At 41.9% G+C, this 22,852-nt stretch overlaps 1 protein-coding gene across 2 annotated transcripts in view; it reads right to left on the reverse strand.

Moving 5' to 3' along the window:
• Positions 1-22,174, reverse strand: part of LOC119891217 (tight junction protein ZO-2-like) — a gene marked incomplete at its 3' end in the record, with an annotated part of 89,066 nt that extends 66,892 nt beyond the window's left edge. Inside the window, 2 exon segments of one of the 2 annotated variants that reach the window (XM_038702595.1) lie at positions 4,549-4,602; positions 21,462-22,174. In XM_038702595.1, coding sequence (XP_038558523.1) covers positions 4,549-4,602; positions 21,462-21,521 — 114 coding nt within the window. 2 annotated transcript variants of the gene reach the window in all.
• Between the last annotated feature and the right edge of the window lie 678 nt (positions 22,175-22,852).

Here is a 22,852-nt window from a genome sequence, read left to right on the forward strand (position 1 = left end):
AAGATGTTCTTTCTTTACAACTGTCTGCATAGCTTATTCATATTGTGTAATGAATGAAAATAAATAGGCCTACTAGGCTCCTCTCTACTTTGACATTTAAGATTAGCTTGTTTGATCCACCTTCATACACATGTGACATTACTGTACAACTTGAGAAAGGTGAGTTGTTTTCTGCTCCAGCCTGCCTAAAAGAAAAGCGTTTTGGGGATTAAATGGACTTTATTAGCTGCTGCAGTGCAGGATGAATTCAGAATAGACCCATTTCTCACCTTATTATTCTAAATCATGTAACGAAGAAGAAGAAATGCATAAGAAATCCTGGGACAAAATCTGTCCACAAATACTGTACAGCATGTAGTCTGATGATCAAGACTTGTGTTATAGCTGACTTGGGCAGTGAAATGTTTAATTTTTTTAATTCATGTGGTCATAGTTGTCCACAACTCAAATCAGAATATAAGAAGAAATGTTTTATACCACCTCAAGAAGGCTTCCTATCAGAAAGGTAGGAAGGTATTTCAAATGTACAACTGCAGTACTTAAATCTAAGTAAAATAATTTCCCTGACATTTTTGTGTTACTTTACTTTTAATAGACCCATGTAAGAGGTTTTATACTTCCTGTGAGTATAATCCAATCAATCTTATTTTCATACTGTATATCCGTTGTGTAATTTGATAAATTGTGTTGTATGTCGTGCTCGCATCTCAGAGAAGACTCTGACTGCAACATGCGTCTTTGTAAAGAGAGAAACAGACAGAAAAAGTCTCTAACTCTGCCTGTCAGCTCGCTCTGCTCCGTTAAAACTGAATTTACCATACAGAATTGAATACGAGTGCACTCCAGATTTAGCTGCAGCCAGCTGACCGTGTGCTTCTCCCTATACCGCAGTTCTGTGTCCATGCATGCAGCAAACTGAAAGCACTGTCTGTCGGTGCTTCTACGTGAAAAGAGAAGGAAGACATTGCTGGTAGTATTGTCTTCAGAGTTGTTAAACACCTCAGCGCACTGAAGGAAGCCATCTGACTGTGTGAGGGGCAAGATCGTTGATGTCTGCAGGCAGAGTAGGAGCTCTCCTGTCTGACTGGTCCACCAATAGCAGAGAAGATGACCCCTTGAGACACAGCCCCTCCTCATTTGCATAATGAGGCAGAAATGCATACAAAAATTTAAAAAAGACAGGCAGAAATAAATACCATGGGTGAAAATAAATAAGGTAAATAAATACAAAGGAAGAATAAAACAGACAAAAATATTAAAACACACACATAAATAAATACATTAAAAAAATTAGTAATAAATAAAGTTGAATAAACAAATAAGGTAATTATAACAAAGGTGAATAAGTAAAGGCACTAATTAAAATATATACATTTATGTCTCCTTGTATAATTTAATTACTACCTACATTTATTTATTTACTTAATTTTTTGTGTATTTAATTGGATGCTTATTTATTTATTGAGCATTTATTTATTTCTGTATTTATTTCTGGCTGTGTCAGGATCGGTCCTCCATAACGGGATGGGAGAGTTATCAAGCACGTAAAGTTTGGTTAAGATGTGAGCATGTACACTGAAGTTACAACAACTTCCTGTGTCATGGCGAAGACTTGATCTCTGACGCCACGCCACGGACACACCCATTGACGAAAACTCGCAAATAGCACAACTTTTCATCTTCAATGCCTTTAGAAGGCACAGCAGAAATTTGAGGTCGGTCGGACTAAATCCCTAGGAGGAGTTCGTTAAAGTACGAAGTGTGTAAATCATCCAAAATTTGACGTAAAATTCAAAATGGCCGACTTCCTGTTGGGTTTAGGCTATGGCTCCAAGAGGCTTTTTTGTGCGTCTGGACAAGATACACGTACCACAGAAAATTCGTGCACGTAGGTGAAACGTGCGGCGGGGGCTGCTTCGTTAAAAGTCACTTCCTGTTGCCAGCAGGTGGCGCTATGACTGTGGGTGAATGTCAGCATGGCGCTACATGTGTTCAGGGCGGGACTCTCATCCTACATGTACAGTTTGGTGCAGATGTGAGCATGTACACTGAAGTTACGACAACTTCCGTGTCATGGCGAAGAGTTGATCTTTGACGCCACGCTACGGACACGCCCATTGACGAAAACTTGCAAATAGCACAACTTTTCATCTTCAATGCCTTTAGAAGGCACAGCAGAAATTTGAGGTCGGTCGGACTAAATCCCTAGGAGGAGTTCGTTAAAGTACGAAGTGTGTAAATCATCCAAAATTTGACGTAAAATTCAAAATGGCCGACTTCCTGTTGGGTTTAGGCTATGGCTCCAAGAGACTTTTTTGTGCGTCTGGACAAGATACACGTACCACAGAAAATTCGTGCACGTAGGTGAAACGTGCGGCGGGGGCTGCTTCGTTAAAAGTCACTTCCTGTTGCCAGCAGGTGGCGCTATGACTGTGGGTGAATATCAGCATGAACATGTGTTCAGGGCAGGACTCTCATCCTACATGTACAGTTTGGTCCAGATGTGAGCATGTACACTGAAGCTACGACAACTTCCGTGTCATGGCGAAGAGTTGATCTTTGACGCCACGCCACGGACACGCCCATTGACGAAAACTTGCAAATAGCACAACTTTTCATCTTCAATGCCTTTAGAAGGCACAGCACAAATTTGAGGTCGGTCGGACTAAATCCCTAGGAGGAGTTCGTTAAAGTACGAAGTGTGTAAATCATCCAAAATTTGACGTAAAATTCAAAATGGCCGACTTCCTGTTGGGTTTAGGCTATGGCTCCAAGAGACTTTTTTGTGCGTCTGGACAAGATACACGTACCACAGAAAATTCGTGCACGTAGGTGAAACGAGGGGCATGTACATGTGTTCAGGGCGGGACTCTCATCCTAGATGTACAGTTTGGTCCAGATGTGAGCATGTACACTGAAGTTACAACAACTTCCTGTTTCATGGCGAATCATCGACGCCACGGACACGCCCATTGACGAAAACGCGCAAATAGCACAACTTTTCATCGTCAATGCCTTTAGAAGGCACAGCAGAAATTTGACGTCGATCCGAGTAAATCCCTAGGAGGAGTTCGTTAAAGTACGAAGTGTGTAAATCATCCAAAAATGGCCATAAAATTCAAAATGGCCGACTTCCTGTTGACTTTAGGCTATGGGTTCTTGAGGCTTTTTTGTGCGTCTTGACATGATACATGTCCCCAGAAAATTTCGTACATGTAGGTTGAACGTGAACGAGGGGCTAATTTTTTCCAATTTTCTAGGTGGCGCTAGCGAGTCATTTTGCAACGCCCATGTGCGAAACTTGTAGAATACGAAATTTTTCACCGGTTCTGACATGTTTGCAAATTTTGGTGAGTTTTCGAGTATGTTTAGGCCATGTCATTTGGGCCTACTTTGCAGAAAAAAGAAAAAAAAAAAAAAAAAAAAAAAAAATAATCCGAGCAAATTCAATAGGGACCTCGCACGGTCGTGCTCGGGCCCTAAAAATAGCTGCCAGCTCTCACGCATTTTCTTAAGGAAATGCCCATTCTAGTTGTCTCTTGTTTCCCAAACTGCTGGAAAAGTGAAGTCCGTTAGCGCTAGCAAACGTTTCCCCTCATCTTCAGACTGCGCAGCTGAACAGGCTGCTCACTTCACATTAGCTACATTTATAGGAAGTAACTATCTTAGTAGCTGCATTTCATTACTGCCTGCTTGTCCAGTGCTGAGTACAAGCTAAGACTAAACTGGTGTAGCCTACACCTCTGTCCTGTCCACAGACTGTACATCCTCAACACCGTGGAGGAGCTGAGGTTACAAGCTCAGGTGAGCAAGTTACGGATGCAAACTAGTCTGTTTTAAGCTAATGAGGAGATGTTCCTTTTGGTTTTATTGTGCAAATGAAATGCTTGGTTCCGTCAACTTCAGGCTGCATTTCCTACAAGGAGCATTTCAGAATCAGAGCTTGTTTATTGTTGTTTTACGATCGGGAGTCTCCACGGAGTGTTGACCGGATTCTCTCTGCCGTTCTGTGTCTGACTTCCTGCCTGGTTCGATCTGCTCTGTGCTGCTTGACGCAGCTAGCGGCAAAAATAGACCTGCTACCTATTCTCTGCAGAGCGGAGCGCCGTTTCCGGGACACGCTGCGGCCGCAGCTGGTGGACTCATGAGCATTGACTATAATGGCCGCTATTAGCTCCGGGAACCGCGACGCAGCCGTAACGCGCCGTAGCCGGAGTCAGTGGACTTTAGGGGTAAGGATGGCACATTGAAGAGAAAACATCTGCAGATACAATAAAATCTATGCTGCATAGCAATCACTCTTTAGGTCTACCTCATGTGTACACGCTTAGTGTTGATCTCCTTGCTCTGTCAAGTTCTGGCCTCCCTCCTACAGCACCACTATTGTTACAAGCAGGGACACCAAGAGCTGAATTTTCATACACAGCCCACTGACAGATGTACTGATAAATGACTAAAGTTCTATCATTTTAATGATATATGATGTTAAAGAAGGGGATTGATAATTCAGAATTTACTGCAGGCTGATGAAAAGATGAATGAACTCACCCGCTGCAGAGTGACTGTGTACTGCTCCCAGACCATCTCTTCCATTCCTGAGCTCTGTAGAGAACACAGACACAACACTGACTGTCAGCACCAGCTCCAGAAGTCATTCAGCAGCACAAATAAGAATAAAAACCACAGATTCGTGGAGGGGTAACCCCGTATAGTGGAAGATTCAATGATTTGATATTCTCACAAGCCAATCTTCACAAAGCCAGCGTGAAACGCGTGAATAAATCCTTTCACAGTGCACATGTGTGGCGTAGTGAGTGAGTGAGTGAGTGTGTGTGCGTGCATGCGTGCAGTAGAAGAGGGAGACACCAAACAGCAACGCCGGCGATTTGCAGAGTTGTGCGTGAACTTTGAGGGACATTTGAATCATTTATCACCATTGATGAACCACACAAAGAAGATTCTTTGGTTTTTAAACAGTACTTATACTAGACCAACAAGGAAACGCAACATGCAAATGTTGGCGAGACTTTGGACATGCACAACTCTGAACAAGACCTGTGATTGGCAGGCGAGCAGAGCAGAGAGAAAAGGATCAACAATAAGCCTCTGTTTAGCTGTACAGGGAAAGATCCAGTTACTCTGCAGCTCCTCAAGAATACAGACAGATTCACAAATCTGAGGCAGACCATTCAAAACAATTATGATAAAATCTTTAAAAATGTTTCATTTCCTTACTCCCTATTTATAAAGATTAAACATGACACTTTAGTCTTGTTATTCGATAAGATATGCTTAAAGACACTTCAACAAGTTTTGTGTCAGAGTTTTTGTTATTCTAAATTTTGACACCGTGATCAGTTCCAAATATCATGCGTCATCGGTCTCATTGGTTACTAATAATCAGTACCGCTCCATATCGGTCGATCCTCAAGACCTGTGCAGTGTCTACACACACACACTCCCTGGATATTTAAAAGGTTGAGAGTATTTCAACTAGAGAGCGCTGAGTTTCAGAAACAGCCTTAAAAGGCAACCCCATGTATTCCACCAGGTTACAGACCTTCATGTCTTTTACATGAAGAAATCAAAATGAACGCATTCAATTCAAGTGAGTTCACTATGAGAGCAGCAGACACACTCTGCCCTCTACCATCCATCCATGTCCCACCAATCTGAGCAGACAGGAGATCCCAGCAGGTGCGTAGAGGACCACCAGGCTGCCTCTCTGCTGTTTAATGTCCAGCTCCCTCAGCTGGATCCTGGCGCCCCCACCATCGCTGCTGTCTCCCCCCTCCCTGCAGCCATCCGGGGCCCCACTCTTGGCCATGTCGGCCTGCCTGCACTGGTGTCCGCTGGGGTAGCTGGTGCAGCAGCCAGTCGGCAGCCACTCCAGACTCATGGCTCGGTGTCCCACCTCCAATCTGGATAAGCCTGTGCAGCGGCGGATTAGCCTAGCCCCGGGAGGGAGGAGAGACTAAAAATAACAGCAGACTCCTCCCACCTGCTTCTGCTCCCATCCAACGGACTGCTCTGAGCACTTCCTGCGCAGGCCAGATGCCATGGCCAGGTAGAGGCGGCGTCCGCAAGTTCAAAGGTCGACAGGCTGGAGAGCTCCTTCCTCTGTCTGTTCCTCTGCACACCGTCCTGCTGCTTTCCCTTCACTCCCTTAACAATCACAGCCAACATTTAGGTACTATTATTTCCTGATCCACCATCTGGCTTTATTCAAGCATTGTATTTTTCTCTTCAGTTTGCTTTTAAAAACCAAATAAGAAAAAAAAGATTGGATATGCATTCCAGACAATAAGTCTTTAGAATAAGGACACACCAACTAATCCTGTACAAGAGCTGTACACCTCACAAGCCGTTGGCCTGTGGAGAGTGAATACCATGTCAAAGAGCTACGGGGATAGATGAGTAGTTGGACTGACAGGCCCAGAGAGACGTGGAGCCTGGAAGGTGGGCACCAACATTAATATTAACAGTTTTCAAAGTTCAAATATTAAGCTCCTCTAAACTATATTTTTTAGAGCCCGACCGACAAGGGATTCTTAAGCGCGATATGAATTGGATATTTGAGGATTGATATGCCGATATATCGGCCAATATTATTATTTCTCCTTATTTTAAGAAACGCATGACATAAAGAAAGATTATGCCTAACATTGGTTATGTTGAGTGTTGATTAAAGTGTCAAATGTATAAAACTACAGAACACATTTTAAAACATCTTATTTCTTAACTAAACTACAGTCAATAAAGTATGTATTATGGGGGCCAGTGAAACAGAAACTATAAAAAAAAACTATATATAACTATTACTACTACTCCTAATAATAATAACAGTGATTACTAGTTCACCTTTAGAAGAGAGAGATCTGATGTTTAAGAGTCCACATTTAACTCTCCTATTTGTTTGCACTATTGCTCTTGTGGTTTTAATTTTTATGAGGTTTTTATGCACAGCTCCTCTTCTGTTTACCTTTTTAAATAATTTCGACGGTCGGGGGGCAGACACCGTCACTATAGGATTTTCACTAAGTAACTCCTGAAATGGAGGAGCAGAGAAGTGTGTTAGACTGCGACTCTGCCTCCTGGTCTCAACTCTGGGTTGTCATGGATTTGGTCCACTAATAAACTTGGCCAGATTTCTAGAAATGAGAGCTGCTCCTTCCCAAGTGGGATGGATGCCGTCTCTCCGGATCAGACCAGGTCTTCCCCAGAAAGTCTGCCAATGATCAACAAAGCCCACATCGTTTGCTGGACACCACCTCGACAACCAACGGCGGAATGAATTTTAAGTGACTACTAACAGAAAGAAAGACAACAAGGAAACCCGCTGCTGTATTACTGCTGCCTTGACAAAGTGCTTACATATATATGTAAGACTACAGTGTGTTAGTCAGCACAGAAGCTGGACAGCACTGGTACAGCAGGACTCACCAGTCTCTTATTTACATACGGCATACATACGGTGTGGTGACTCCTATTCAACCAGGGTCACACGGCATACCGAATGGAACACAGCCACAAATCTGCTGTGTCTACAGTTTCACCACAAGCACGGGCACAGACCAAGTCAACTTATATATACACACTTTAACCATCCAAAACAGCAGATCTTGGAAGGAAATGCCATTTGTGAGGCTGATAGTTGTGTTCACAAGCACCATCCGTTTCTGTATGTATAATGATGCAGTATTATCAGCAGTTATGAATGCAGCAGTCATTGTACTGTGTTTATATTCAATCATTGAGCTGACGCTTTTATCCAAAGAGACTTACAATTGATATATATGTCAGAGGCACTCCTCTGGAGCAACTAGGGGTTAGGTATCTTGCTCATCACACTGATGGATGTGTCACAGTGGGGAATTGAACCCGGGTCTCTCAAACCAAAGGCATGTGTCTTATCGACTGTACCATCACCCCCCAAGCGGTTTAGTCACCACTCCCCTTTTCTAGAGTCCAAACATTGGTCTTGGCCTCAGGAATAGGGGAGTGGTGAGGTGGAAACACAGGGAAAAGAGTTTGTGCTGCAGGAAGCAGCCTGTTAACCATCACTCCCTCTTCCTGTCATTCCACAGATAACGTCTTGTTAGTCATGTTCCCTCGCAGGAAACAACAATCTGTGGTGGAACACACGCACAACACTTCTACACACACAAAACTGTACTCTCGCACACACAGGCGAATGCAGAGTTGCTCATTTTCCCCACATGTCTCCACAAAGCCAAACCAGTAGAGAGCGACCGTACTGCACGCACAGCCACTGTGTTTGTCAGAGGTGATAAAAACACCTGCAGCCTTGGAGCCGTGCTTCATTCAGGCATGTAAACTGGTCAAGGGTAAAAAAGGTGAGAAGGATACGCAAGCAGAGAAACACACAGAGACTGAACAAGGGCTCTGTTTTTACTTTTGAGTAGGGCTGTACATATCTTATTTTTGAAGTCCATTACTCGATTAATCTAACGACTAATTTTGTTTATTCTAAAGAAAGAAAAGTTGCCTATTACTCTATTAACATACCAATTTATCCAAAATAAATATCAAAAACATGCCTAATCAATAAATCTATATTTTATTCCATCATCCTGATGAAGCACATTAGAATAATGACAATAACAGCAAATCTTAAAATGAATCAAATTTCCACGTCACTGATGTTGTGATAATAACAGACATTAATTAGGCTACTTTACTTAAAACTTTAAATGTTTCTGCCATGGATTCATTTCAATATTGAGTAATGCAGAATGATAATAAAATGCATCTCTGCATCAGTGAACACCTGAAAGGACTCAGACTGTCACAGAATTCTGATTCAGCTGTTTTCTCGCACATACCTGACCGTTAAATAAACAGAAAATATGAAGCAGCTGATAGTTTGCGGTGTAACGTTACATTACCATGACAGCAGCGGGGCAGAAATTACTTTTAACATGAAGGCAATGAAGAAACACTACGTGTCCTCGTGCTGATAATGTGCCGTGCTTGTGTGGCGACAGAAAGTAAACAGGATTTGCGGTGCTGCTGTGGCTAAAATCATTCTTCTTACCTACAAAGCTCTTAATGGTCAGGCACCATCTTATCTTAAAGAGCTCATAGTACCTTACTACCCCACCAGAGCACTGCGCTCCCAGAATGCAGGGTTACTTGTGGTTCCTAGAGTCTCCAAAAGTAGACTGGGAGCCAGAGCGTTCAGCTATCAAGCTCCTCTCCTGTGGAACCAGGTTCCAGTTTGGGTTCAGGAGGCAGACACCATCTCCACATTTAAGAGTAGGCTTAAGACTTTCCTCTTTGATAAAGCTTATAGTTAGGGCTGGCTCAGGTGAGTCCTGAACCATCCCTTAGTTATGCTGCTATAGGCCTAGACTGCCGGGGGATTTCCCATGATGCACTGGGCTCCTCTCTCCTCTACTTTCTCTCCCTCTGTATGCAACCTCATCCCATTATTGCATGTTACTAACACAACAACTCCCCTTTCCGGTAGTCTTGTGCTTTCTCGTCCCTCTCCTCTCTCCTCCTATCACTTCCTGCAGGTGTTTCTGGCTCTGGAGCTGTGGAGTCTGGATCTGTGGTTGCGGGTCACCTGCTGCCCCCGTGTTCCTGCTCGACACCCTCTGCTGCAACGACTATTGTTACTAGTCCTGTTGTTATTATTCTTATTATAATCATTAACATTACGATTATTATCATTAACACTACTATAAATATCTGTACCATTACAGGTTTCTGCCTCTTAAAAGGAAGTTTTTCCTTGCCTCTGTCTCCTAGTGCTGCTCTTGGTGGGAACTGTTGGGCTTCTGTAAATAGCATCATAGAGTACGGTCTAGACCTGCTCTTTTATGAAAAGCACTCTGAGATAACTGTTGTTGTGATTTGGCGTTATATAAATAAAATTGAATTGAATTAAATTTGATATTTTAAAAGTTTTTTCTTCACACCATGTTAAAAGTAATTTCTGCACCACTGCTCTCATGGCAACAAAACCTACAGCATGTATCATCTAATGTTCGGCTGTTATACATTTTCTGTTTACTGCAACAGTGGTTACAGTCTAAATGGTTTCACTTATTCTTTACACCACACTAATGCAAAAATGCATTGTCAGTGATTATCTTACTGCTTATTACTTAGTGATGAAATAAATCCATGTCAAACATCTTAAGTTTTAGTTCAGGAAAAAAACGGATTCTCCAGTCCAGTTGTTCTAATGTGCTTTATGTGTCTTTTTTTAGGGGGAGTGAGTAAAATATAAAATTATTTATAAGTTTTTGATATTCATTTTGAAGAAATTCATTGGTATATTAATAGAGTATTAAAAAAATGTACATTTATGGCAGAGCATGTTTTGGGCATCACCCCTAAGCCTTAACGGCAGGAAAACCCTGTTAATATGACCTCAGAATTATTGTAGATACGAATGTTCATATTTGTCTTTTGTGTCTTTATTTTACAGCCTTTGACATTTATCTGTATAGACATTAATATAAAAAAAAAATGAGAAAAATGAGAAACTACCTCCCTTCTGAGGTACATTTGCACATTAAAATCCAAAAAGAAATGTCTCCTCATTAGCATAAAAGGACTAGTGTGCATCACTAATTAGCTTCACTAACCTCAGCTCTGTACAGGACAGAGCTGTAGGCTACGACAGTTTACTCTCAGTTTGTAACGGATGTTCTCAACATTGGACAAGTAACACAGCAGCCAAAAGAAGCAGCCTAGGCTACTGTATAAGCTTCCCTGCTCTGCACAGTCTGAAGGGGAGGGGAGATGTTTGCTAGCGCTAACAGGCTTCACTTTTCCAGCAGGCCATCCTCTATAAAGAATGTGGAGAGGTTGGAGACGTTTCCACATTCAACATCACATTAAACAAAATTTTAAAATGAATTTAACCAATGTTGTGTAAATTTTCCCCTGTGGTATCAAAAATCGTATCAAATATCGATATTTTTCAAGGTATTATTAACCAGTGCCCCAGCACGTTTTCTCCATCGACGTCTCCAGTAGATCCCAAACAGAGCTGCTGCTCCTCCAACTAATAACCGAAAGTCCCAGGTTCGATAGAGAGTGGTGGAATAGAGTGAGCAGTTGAATATCCAATATTTAAGAGCTCTTCTCTGGTAAATGTTACCAGAGAGGGACGGCAGAAAATAGAACACAAAAAGAACTACAGAGCGTAATCCAGAGGCCGTCTGCGGCGCCATCTTGGTATAGAAATCAGTCAGTTTGTATCCTACTCTAATTCAGTCCATTCTATGTCCTTGTCTGACTTTACATGTGCTCACTTTGTACATTTTAGCCACCAGGCTTTACATGTTGTTTTAAATCCTGCACACATGCGCGGGCCAGTAAGAGATCAGCACTGCACCGAATTTGATCTTCCATGTTGTTGTGGGTGTCAGCAGTGCACCACGCCCTTGGCCTCTGAACTATTCCCTAGCCAGAGGGCAGTACCAATACAACACTAAACACAGACACACAGAGAGGGAGATCCAAAGACAGGCAGGAATTTTATCAGTCAGCCACTCCCAGCAGCTGTCTGAGCCCATGTGGCACATTTCCCACTGGTCAGGGAATGTTTTGAATATCTTGAAACTTTAAGGACTGTATTCACTGTCATCAACCAGAGGCCTGTACTACAAAACAGTTCAACACACTAGGGCAACATACTAGTCACACTGCAGCATGTGCCATGTCAAGCAAGTCAAATTAACTCAAAGACCTAACTTTCTTGCTTCTTGATACAAAAGGAAAACACAGCTCTAATTTTACATGACTAAGAGAAGAGACAAGAGAAGTCTGTCTGATGTGACATAATTTAATGCGATTTAAGGGTTCTTGGATACACAGAGTTTGATGCTAGTAGGGCTGGGCAATAAAACAATAATGATAATTATCGCAATATAATTTTCCTCAATAACAATTTAAATGTTCAAGATATCACAAACAAATTAGCACCTAATTTTTCTATTAAAAATATTTATTTTGTTGAAAAAAGAGGCCTGAAAAAAGATTAATTCATCAGATTTGTTGAAAAAGTTAATAGTTCTAACTCAGATTTGTGAAGCTAAGTGTCTGTCACATTCTGACCATAAAAAAAAGTTTAGCCACATAATTAATCATCTGGTTTCTTCAATTTTCACTCCGGAGCAAAAATCAGCCTTTAAACTTGAAAGAAATAATGATTTGACATTTATCCTGATAATTATTGATATCAAATGATATGAAGTGTTTTTATTGTGATAACTTTTTTTTTAAACACTAGATGCTAGTGAGTGACAAGCCTCTGCATGCACAGCAAACCACCAATCACAATATTGTTTTTGATCACTTTATCAAACAACCAAAGCATGTCCCACCCCCGTTAGGTGTCGACAACAACTTGAAAATAAGTGAGGAACAGGAGAAAACCAAATGAAATAGTGGATATGGTTGCAAAAAGAAATGCAACCATATCCACTATTTTTTCCAAATAGAGCAACTGAAGTCATCTGGTAAAAAGTCCTGTATTTTTTCATATCGCAATATAAATCGCAGGAAAAGATGTCTATCTGTTATCTGGCTTCACTAACAGGGTTTTCCAATCTAGCTAGTTTCACATAAGGGGGCGGGGTTAGCAGCAGAGGACCAATCACAAACATGGACAAGTCTACTGGCAGCAGAGATGCATTTTTGAGTTCTCTTAGCAAGTATTTCCCCAAGGATTTGTTCCCGGGGGGTTGGTAGACCCCCAAACTACTAATGTCACGGAGTTTTGCTACGTTTTGTCGGCGCTGAACTTACCCCACAACAGTGTTTCGCAACTAAAGTTCTAATTAACTTAACATCTGAGACGACGAGCGAGAAGCGGATTGAGCTTGTGAGAAAAAACAGCTTTATCTCACCTGTACGCTTTTTAGTTGTTTTCTTTTCTTTTATATAATTTTTTGGGGTCATTTTACAATTGTAGAGGAAACGCTGCATAGGTTTGGGTCAGGTTTAAGGATCAGAGATAACAAGCGAAGAGCGCACACATCAGAATGTAAACACCAGTCAAACCTTTTGTTAATGCAAGAGGATCAGAGAGTCAAGTTTCATAACTCCAGGACTTCCGAGACACAGAACTACCCTCTCCACCATCTCTACAGTGTAGAGTGGTCAACATTAAATTTAGTCAATCTTTGGCCTTTTCAGCTTGTATAGCTGCTCAGGAAACTCTCCACTGAAACTGATGAAACAGGGAGGTGATGATTAGAGCTCCTGAAATCCAGCAAGAACAAACAGTGACACGACTATACCAAAACAGATACAGACTAAAACGGTTGGCTAATTCAGGTGGAATGGTGGATGAAAAAACACAAGCAACAAGGACTGTAGGAAAGAAGGGCTGTCTCGTTAATCGAATTTTAATCAAAATTTCAATTTTGGCTTCCAATGTTTACGAAAACAAGGTAACTGAGATAAAACGATTATTGTGCCACATGCTGTTTCGCAATCACACTTGTTTTGTCTTGTGTTTTAAATCAAGTGCATCCTTTCCTTCACAGAGGCGCCCCCCCCGCACCTCCCTAAAAGCCTAAACAATCAGAATGGTCACACCACACCACTGTAGGATTTGATCTCCAGACCAGCAGCAGATCACAGACACATATTGTATTTTGCAGTCATATGCCTAAAAATATGGGCATGAAATGTGGTCGCCAGGCTGTGAAGATCTGCTAAACTACTTTCCTGTTAAATGTAAAACTTCCTTTAGCTAAAAAAGGAGACCAACATGGAAATAAAATAGCTTTAAAGATGTGTGTGAGTGGGCAGATATTATTGTTTTAAACTAGGGCTGTACGATTTGGAGAAAAGGTCATATTGTGATTCAATATTATGGAATAGGGCTGCAGCTAACGATGATTTTAGTATTCAAAGCTTTGATAGATTATTTCAACAATTCATCATTGTTTAAATCTGCATTTTGGATTAAGTACTTCTGCCTGGCAGCGACGGTTGTTTTCTGTAGTTTGAAATAATCCCAGACTTTGGACACTTTCTTCTTTGTCCCTCGCCGTTTTCTCTCTCTTCCCCCACTTTGCAAACAGCTCCATTATAATCACGTTGTGTTCACAGCGTAAGCGCGACAGTAATAAATGTCCCTGCAAAACACTGTGCTGTATAGTTACGTGGATTAAACGAAGCATCGATGCAAAGAATTTGTGTCGACCTCACACATGGCAGCTCCGCTTTAATCTTGAGAGCTGCAGTCTCTATTCATTCAACTTACACTGTAAAAAATAATTTTGAAGACTCTCTCTCTCTCTCTGGTCTTGTGCAGAGTTTTGCATGCATGCTGTGCTGCCGCCAACTGCATTTTGGATTATTTACGCGCTTTAAAAACATTTATTGAAAGCTTTTTTCTTTTTACATTTTTATTTACAGCTTTAAACGTTGAAATGTATATTGTAATTAGCTGTATATTAACTTATTGGGAGAAAACTGGCAGTTCTATGTAAACTCAGACGTTGAGCGCCCCGATAGCACCAAAACGGTATGATCCTTGTTTCGCTGTGAAGCTTCGAATTTGAGATTCAGTCGAATCCATTATAATGGAATGAATGGTACTCTGAGTCTAGTTGCTTGATTATAAAAAGGAAAATGCACAAAATACTGACATTTTGAAATGTACTTCTCAACTTGACCAAAGTTAAACAATGAAGAATATTTATAACAATAACTAGTAAAACAGAACAAGGGGAGCGTGCTGCTCTACAGCAGCTAGAAGGAGCAATTATTGGCACACTGTCAGAGTCTCTATCCACAGCCTGGAGGAGGAACTGTACATGAGCGTATGAAATAAACAGTATAATGTTAAGTTAATTGTTTACTGCTGATATAACAATAATATATTAAATACTACATTCATTTTCATTTCACATAATAGTATACTACTTTACCACTAGTTGAGTATTAAATCTAGTTGCAGCTGTTTCATTTCTGTGGATTGTTTTTATTCATTAAATCCTTCTGCAGGAAAAAGGCTCTACATCGGTTTCTAATTTGTTAATGCTGAGTACTAACTTGTCAATAATCATATTGTTCAACATTTGAAAATTTGCTGTAGCACGTCAAACGTTTTTTAATGTCCCGCCCCATCCAGGCTGTGATTGGTCGGTTGACGAAAAGTGAGTGACAAGCACGTCGGCTTTATGAAAAGTGGAACATGTTGAACAAAAGGCAGCGATTCAGCTAACGTCAAATGGCAGTATCTGTATCTGTTTTTAAGGAGATATGCAAGAGCCCAGTGTGGGAGCGAACGCAGAGATGAGAGCGCCACACGGTTTTGTTTCATTAAATCGTGCCCTTTTGTAGTTACATAATCGCACAGGATGACATCGCGATTGCAATTAGATTCACTGAGCAGCCCTATTTTTAAACTTTTAATAGAAAATGTACAGAGGATTTTTACAAACCTTTTAGATCTTTGCCTTTAGACAGTAACACGTGTGAAGCCCAGTTCAGGGCCCGTTGACTCTGCTGTATGCCAACAAGGCTGAGTAGTACTCCACACGACAAGCAAACGCAACAATTGACGATGAAAACACTGGTTAGTTGCAGCCCTAGCTACACTGCTGTCAATGAGGTGTCCCGTGTTAGCATGAACTAGAGACACATGGACTGTTCTGTGTAAAAACTCTCCTGTTTCCATGGATATAGTGCGTCAGTGTTTGACTGTGCCAGCCGCTTATATCGGGTGATGACAGTGTGTGAATGCGCTCCCTGTTCACAGTTAGCAGCTGTGCTGCTGTGAATACATCATGTCACTCAGGCTGAACTGGCTTCTCTGCTATTATAAGAAAAGAGAATGGAGCAGATGAACAGAGCCCACTTAATCATGGGAGTGTTGATAGAAACCTCAGGATACTTGAATGGATTTTGCGGAACGTGACGATGCCTTCCAGTGAGAGAGGAGAGGACTCAGCTTTAACGTGATTTCATGTTCCATAATACAGGAGAGTGCTGTGCTACATTCAGCTGTCTGTAGGAATGAACAACGAGTACTGAGTAGATTAGACACGGCTCAGGAACAGCAATGGATTTGTGTTGAGTAAGTTCTCTATGCCCCACTGTTGAGTTTCTTTATTAAATTAGATGAGAAGCACCTCGCTGATCCAGGCTCAATTATGGCAAGAAACATAATAACCATTATTTTGGTCATAATTGAAATCACGATTATTAACACAAATACTGTTTGACTTAGTATCTAATCCAGGCTGAAACACACTCACCATTCTCCTCTTGCTCGCTCACTCTCTCACACACACATTGACAATGGAGCCGTCTGTGAATAGCCCCTCCTCTTCTCCCTCAAAATGAGGATCTTGAAGGATTGTTGCCAATCATTAACAAATTTGTCCAAAACAATGCATTCAAGTTAACTCTGATGAATAAATGTAAATGCTCTGTATTTGTATAGCGCCCTTTTAGTCTTTGCAACCACTCAAAGCGCTTTTACACAACATCGCATTCACCATTCACACACATTCATACACCGATGGAACAGCCACCAGGGGCAGTTTAGGGTTCAGTGTCTTGCCCAAGGACACTTCGACATACACTACCGTTCAAAAGTTTGGGGTCACATTGAAATGTCCTTATTTTTGAAGGAAAAGCACTGTACTTTTCAATGAAGATAACTTTAAACTAGTCTTAACTTTGAAGAAATACACTCTATACATTGCTAATGTGGTAAATGACTATTCTAGCTGCAAATGTCTGGTTTTTGGTGCAATATCTACATAGGTGTATAGAGGCCCATTTCCAGCAACTATCACTCCAGTGTTCTAATGGTACAATGTGTTTGCTCATTGGCTCAGAAGGCTAATTGATGATTAGAAAACCCTTGTGCAATCATGTTCACACATCTGAAAACAGTTTAGGTCGTTACAGAAGCTACAAAACTGACCTTCCTTTGAGCAGATTGAGTTTCTGGAGCATCACATTTGTGGGGTCAATTAAACGCTCAAAATGGCCAGAAAAACAGAACTTTCATCTGAAACTCGACAGTCTATTCTTGTTCTTAGAAATGAAGGCTATTCCATGCGAGACATTGCTAAGAAATTGAAGATTTCCTACAACGGTGTGTACTACTCCCTTCAGAGGACAGCACAAACAGGCTCTAACCAGAGTAGAAAAAGAAGTGGGAGGCCGCGTTGCACAACTGAGCAAGAAGATAAGTACATTAGAGTCTCTAGTTTGAGAAACAGACGCCTCACAGGTCCCCAACTGGCATCTTCATTAAATAGTACCCGCAAAACACCAGTGTCAACATCTACAGTGAAGAGGCGGCTGCGGGATTCTGGGCTTCAGGGCAGAGTGGCAAAGAAAAAGCCATATCTGAGACTGGCCAATAAAAGAAAAAGATTAAGATGGGCAAAAGAACACAGACATTGGACAGAGGAAGACTGGAAAAAAGTGTTGTGGACGGATGAATCCAAGTTTGAGGTGTTTGGATCACAAAGAAGAACGTTTGTGAGACGCAGAACAAATGAAAAGATGCTGGAAGAATGCCTGACGCCATCTGTTAAGCATGGTGGAGGTAATATGATGGTCTGGGGTTGCTTTGGTGCTGGTAAGGTGGGAGATTTGTACAGGGTAAAAGGGATTCTGAATAAGGAAGGCTATCACTCCATTTTGCAACGCCATGCCATACCCAGTGGACAGCGCTTGATTGGAGCCAATTTCATCCTACAACAGGACAATGACCCTAAACACACCTCCAAATTGTGCAAGAACTATTTAGAGCAGAAGCAGGCAGCTGGTATTCTATCGGTAATGGAGTGGCCAGCGCAGTCACCAGATCTGAACCCCATTGAGCTGTTGTGGGAGCAGCTTGACCGTATGGTACGCAAGAAGTGCCCATCCAACCAATCCAAATTGTGGGAGCTGCTTCTGGAAGTGTGGGGTGCAATTTCTCCAGATTACCTCAACAAATTAACAGCTAGAATGCCAAAGGTCTGCAATGCTGTAATTGCTGCAAATGGAGGATTCTTTGACGAAAGCAAAGTTTGATGTAAAAAAGATCTTATTTCAAATACAAATCATTATTTCTAACCTTGTCAATGTCTTGACTCCATTTTCTATTCATTTCACAACGTATGGTGGTGAATAAGTGTGACTTTTCAGGAAAACACAAAATTGTTTGGGTGACCCCAAACTTTTGAACGGTAGTGTAGGTAGCATGAATCAACAGAACATCAGGCCACTCCAAGCACTGCTCTTTAACTGAGAGTGTGTCTGTTTTCAGTGATTACACATGGGCTGGCGCTTAAAATGATACATCAAACCCTTTCAATAATAATTCAAACACTTCAGTTTGTGCGTCTATGGTGGGTAGACACGGACCCGCTAAGGGGGTCCGGGGTCATGCCAGCGTGGATGAAAAATGTGTACATTTTAAAATTAATTTGGTACATTTTAAACACGAAATAAAGTGGCTAGATCTATGAAGCACTTTGCAGTCTTGTTAACAGTTTTGTTCCCCAGTAAACAATCTGATCAAAACACACTGTATAGATTTAAATGATGATGAAACAGCAGCTTTGTTTACAACTGCAGTTCTCTGTGCAAACAGGAAATGTTTCTAGTTAATGTATTAAGACTTTGAGTCAAAGAGAGTATCCAGTAGGGTTGGGCGATGTCTACAATGAAACATCGGGATGAACGATGGCATCGTCTATCGGCCCAACCCTAGTATCCAGCTGACTATCATGGGTAGGAGGATTGAAGAAGACCCGGCTGCCTGTAAGAGGGTCATTACTGTAACCACCTAGAGCCTCTAATGCCACACACACACACACACACACACACACACACACACACCCCCTAGCTTTCCCATAAAGAATGACCACTAAACTGAACAGCCTCTCCCTTACCGGGCCCAGCCAGCTAGACTACATGGAGCATTCGGGAGGTGGCCACACACACAGAGTCAACCTTAACCCACCAGCAGGGGGTTTTAGGGCCATGTTTTTACTATTTGTAGGAACTTAGCTTGGTTGTTATTTCACTGTTTTAATTATACTTCATTCTCCACCTTATTTAAGTGTCATTCGCTTGTTGAATCTGCCTCCTTAAGTTCTCTTCACACTCAACTCACACTCGGGTAACGAAACCGCGCTCAGCTGCCTCCCAGTGAAGGCGGCATGAACGGGACCGAACACAGAGACAAACAGGGAAAATAGTACTGAGGTGATTTACAGAGTTTCCTGACGAACAGAACATTTACTTTTTGCTAAACCGCTAACATAACTGTATCTGTAGCTAGTTAGCTCAGTTAGCTGTCCTATTAGCTGAGTCAGCCCCGGGGTGCCAAACCCAAACCCGGCAAGAAAACCACCTCGGTCCTGTATTCCCCGTGGTGGCCTCTCTCGGTCTCAGAGGCCGAGTTCGGTCCCAGTCTGGCCGCAGTGTTCACTCACTGAGAGAGAAGCTAACCACTCTGCACAGCACAGAGCAGTCTACATGACGGGGAGGGGGCGTAACATACATTCAGGCTATTGGCTACTGTAAACGCCAATCAATAAGTCCCTCCCTGTCTTCATGTTTTTATGCAGAAGCAAAGAGCACATCAATGGGAAAATCAAATAACAAATTGTATATTAAATTTAAAAAATGAACAAAACGAATGAGCTCTTTGTTGTTTGAATGGATCATTAGTCAACCTTGTATATTGTGTATGGATTAATATAGTGTTATTTTTCTCTTTTAAACCAACAAACCAATAACAGAAACAAAATAAACTTAAAATCTAACATGAAAATTAATGGTGATAAGATCGTGAATCATGATCCTGCCTGCAATAAATCATGTTCCACCCCTACTGTATACACACAGATTAAACAGTTAGATAAGGAGCTGGCGGCAGAGACTGATCTGCTTTATGCAAAACATTTTAAAAATCTGAATGTATAGGTCTCAGCATGTACGCCATCAAATTAATCGTTTAATCATTTAATGAAGCCAAACACACAGTAGCTTCCGTTATCCACAGTAAAAAAGCTAATCCTACCATACTACTTCAGGAGCTAACGCTAGCCACCGTTGACGTAACTTTAACGTTAGCCTAAAGTGACCTATGTAGAACAAATAACCTAACGTACACGCGTGTCACATTCTGTAATGCATGTGATTTAGTTGTACAATATTAACAGCCGTAGCTATTCTGACGGCGAACATACACCAAGACCCACGCATTCAGACTTTTCTCAATGTTTTGGATAATGCTAATCAGTCACCTACTGTTGCCACAGTGTATACTGTAGCCAGAACAACAGAGAGGGCATCAAGTTACGTCCTGTGGGGGACGCACAGATAAAAAACCTCTCTCATTTATGGTTATATTTCCTGTCCTGACAGTGGAGCTGAACTGAGAGTGGAGTCTGCACCGGAAGAGACTCCACAGTGGAGGTCTGCAAGTTATGCTGCGTTCCAGGGAATTTGGAACAGGGAAATTTCGGAACTACAAAAAGTACTATGTAATGCCACTTTAAGTCGGATTTCTAACTTGTGAACTCACTACTTGCTCCATGTGTACTGTAAGGAGATAGGGAGCATGCTGAAATTCTATATTATAACATCTTTATTTAAGATTTATGGGTGTGGAAATAGGCCACGCTTGATGGTCATGTGCACAGAGAAAATATGTACCCCCGACTTCACGAGTAGCAGCTGAATGACGTCACACAACAGTGGCAGCTCCCATGGGAGCACACATTGTAAATGGAAAACCATAAACTAAAAGGCAAAGTATTAAACTAAAATAATACTTACCAGTATCAAATAGTAAAACTTGATCTGCATGTAAATTGATGTAGAAATATTTTGTCAATGTTATTAGGTAGTTGGTTACAGTAAACAATCTCTGAAAGTCATCCTCTCCACCCAAAAGTTATTCAGGAAAATGTTAAAATGCCCAGAAATGTGAAAACATTTGGAAATGACTTTTGAGGATTACCAACTTAAGTAGCTAGAAGGATACACAGTTAAGGAGCAACGTATAGCCTATTGATCCATCCTTTTAATTACCACCAAGTGCACTGCTGAGGGTTTAACTGTGCATAAACTTAAACATACGTTTGTCACGGTCAGCCATGTTTATTGTTTACATTTGGCGTCAGGGAAGTCAGATATTTCAACTTGGAAATTTCCCACTTCCCAGCGGTGTGGAACGCGCATTAGACCCCTTTCAAACGTTTTGAGATTCGCCCCGGGTGTAACGTTAGTGACCAGCTATTGGCTGGCCGGCATGCACCTCACAGCCTGAACGAAGCACCACCGTCACTTCGGGCAGGTTTTCATGACGCATATGCACACTCTTAAGTTCGATGAAATGACCACTTGACAAAACGTGTTCACGGTATGGCAAAGTTATTAGATGTTACCAAATGTAACGTAACGCATGTCAAACAGAGTACAGTGCCACTTACTCCGACATTTTCGCTCTTGCTCGGGTAAGAGGCCAGTCTTCCTCCGCCTTTCACCGGCATCCTGCTTCTCCTCGAGTCGGCTGAACAGGCGCCTTGTGGTCGTGGTTAAAGCCAGAGCCGTGTGGATTTAGACGGTAGTCCGCGTTGTGGCTACTTACTGAAATGAAACGTATATTTGTGACAGCCAGGCCAGCTCCGCCCTCGTCGCAGCTAGGTCGGTGTTTTGGGGCGGACAGCACCCTGGGGCCAGCAGGCAGAAAGAGGGAGGTCCGTCCGAGCAGCACAACTGTCGGCTCACGCTGCAGCTTGACAGCACAACAGTCATGGACATTCCCACTTCCTGTTTCCTTCAAACGTTTTGTTGTTTTTGCTGGAAGCAGCAAATGTGAACGGCTGCTCAGCACTATGGTGAACACCGTCCCCGCTGTGGTAATCTCTGTTCAGGCTCAGTTCACCACACGGCTCTCACACCTCTAACGTTCTTTTCTCGCGCAGTAAAAACACATGTATGAACTGCGCTCCAGATGACAGCGGCTGACTTTCGCCGACTTAATAGTCGAACTGTAGCTGCAGACGACTGCAGGGGCGGGGAATAAAAACTTGACAGACAACAAAACTGGGAGTACAGAGGCCTGTGGATTTGAGCTTATCCAACTGCGGGGTTTTCGGCTCCATGAGCGTGGTTCACTTCTTACCGAGGTAGATGTCCACGGTCCGTGTAGGTGAGAACTATGAAAATTGGTGGTGGTTGAGGTGAGGCCCCCCCACTTTCCCCCCCACACGTTTTGAGTTTCAATGATAAAGCGCTATATAAATGTAATGGATTATTATTATTAAATGAACAAACGAGACAACCCCGTTTTTGGTTTCTGAATCCAAAAATGAAAAAGACTAGACAGCACTAACGTTATACCAGGGTGACGTTAGATTCAAATAAATAAACCTGGACCAAGAGAAATAAGTTAGTAACAGTAGTTGATTACAGTTATTAACATTGCGCATTTATTCAAACAGCAAGAGTCACGTTTTTTTAAGCGTATGGTTTGGTGCAGTACAGTTGGTAGGCTAATATAGGTAAACCCAAGAAATGATTGTGTGTGCAGAGTTGTTACTGCTATATTTTTAATATTAAATTCATATTTAATGTGGTTTCCACTGTAATGAACCAAGCTGTTCCCCCTTTCTACCAGCAGGTGGCAGTATTTAGATGAAGGCCTGGGGCCTGTACCATGAAGTGAGAATACATACCCAGGATATGTTTTCGTTATCTGGCTTAACTAACCCTAACAATCGCGATCGGGATAAGCGGTACCACGAAGCTGGTTATCAACTCGGTAAGTCAACCCAGGGTTTTCAAATTCAGCCGTGAGCCTGTTCACATAAAAGAGGCG

Source organism: Micropterus salmoides, unplaced genomic scaffold (genome assembly GCF_014851395.1).
Source record: "Micropterus salmoides isolate LMB-PRFRI ecotype aquatic unplaced genomic scaffold, ASM1485139v1 Ms_hic_scaffold_7, whole genome shotgun sequence".
NCBI lineage: Eukaryota > Metazoa > Chordata > Actinopteri > Centrarchiformes > Centrarchidae > Micropterus > Micropterus salmoides.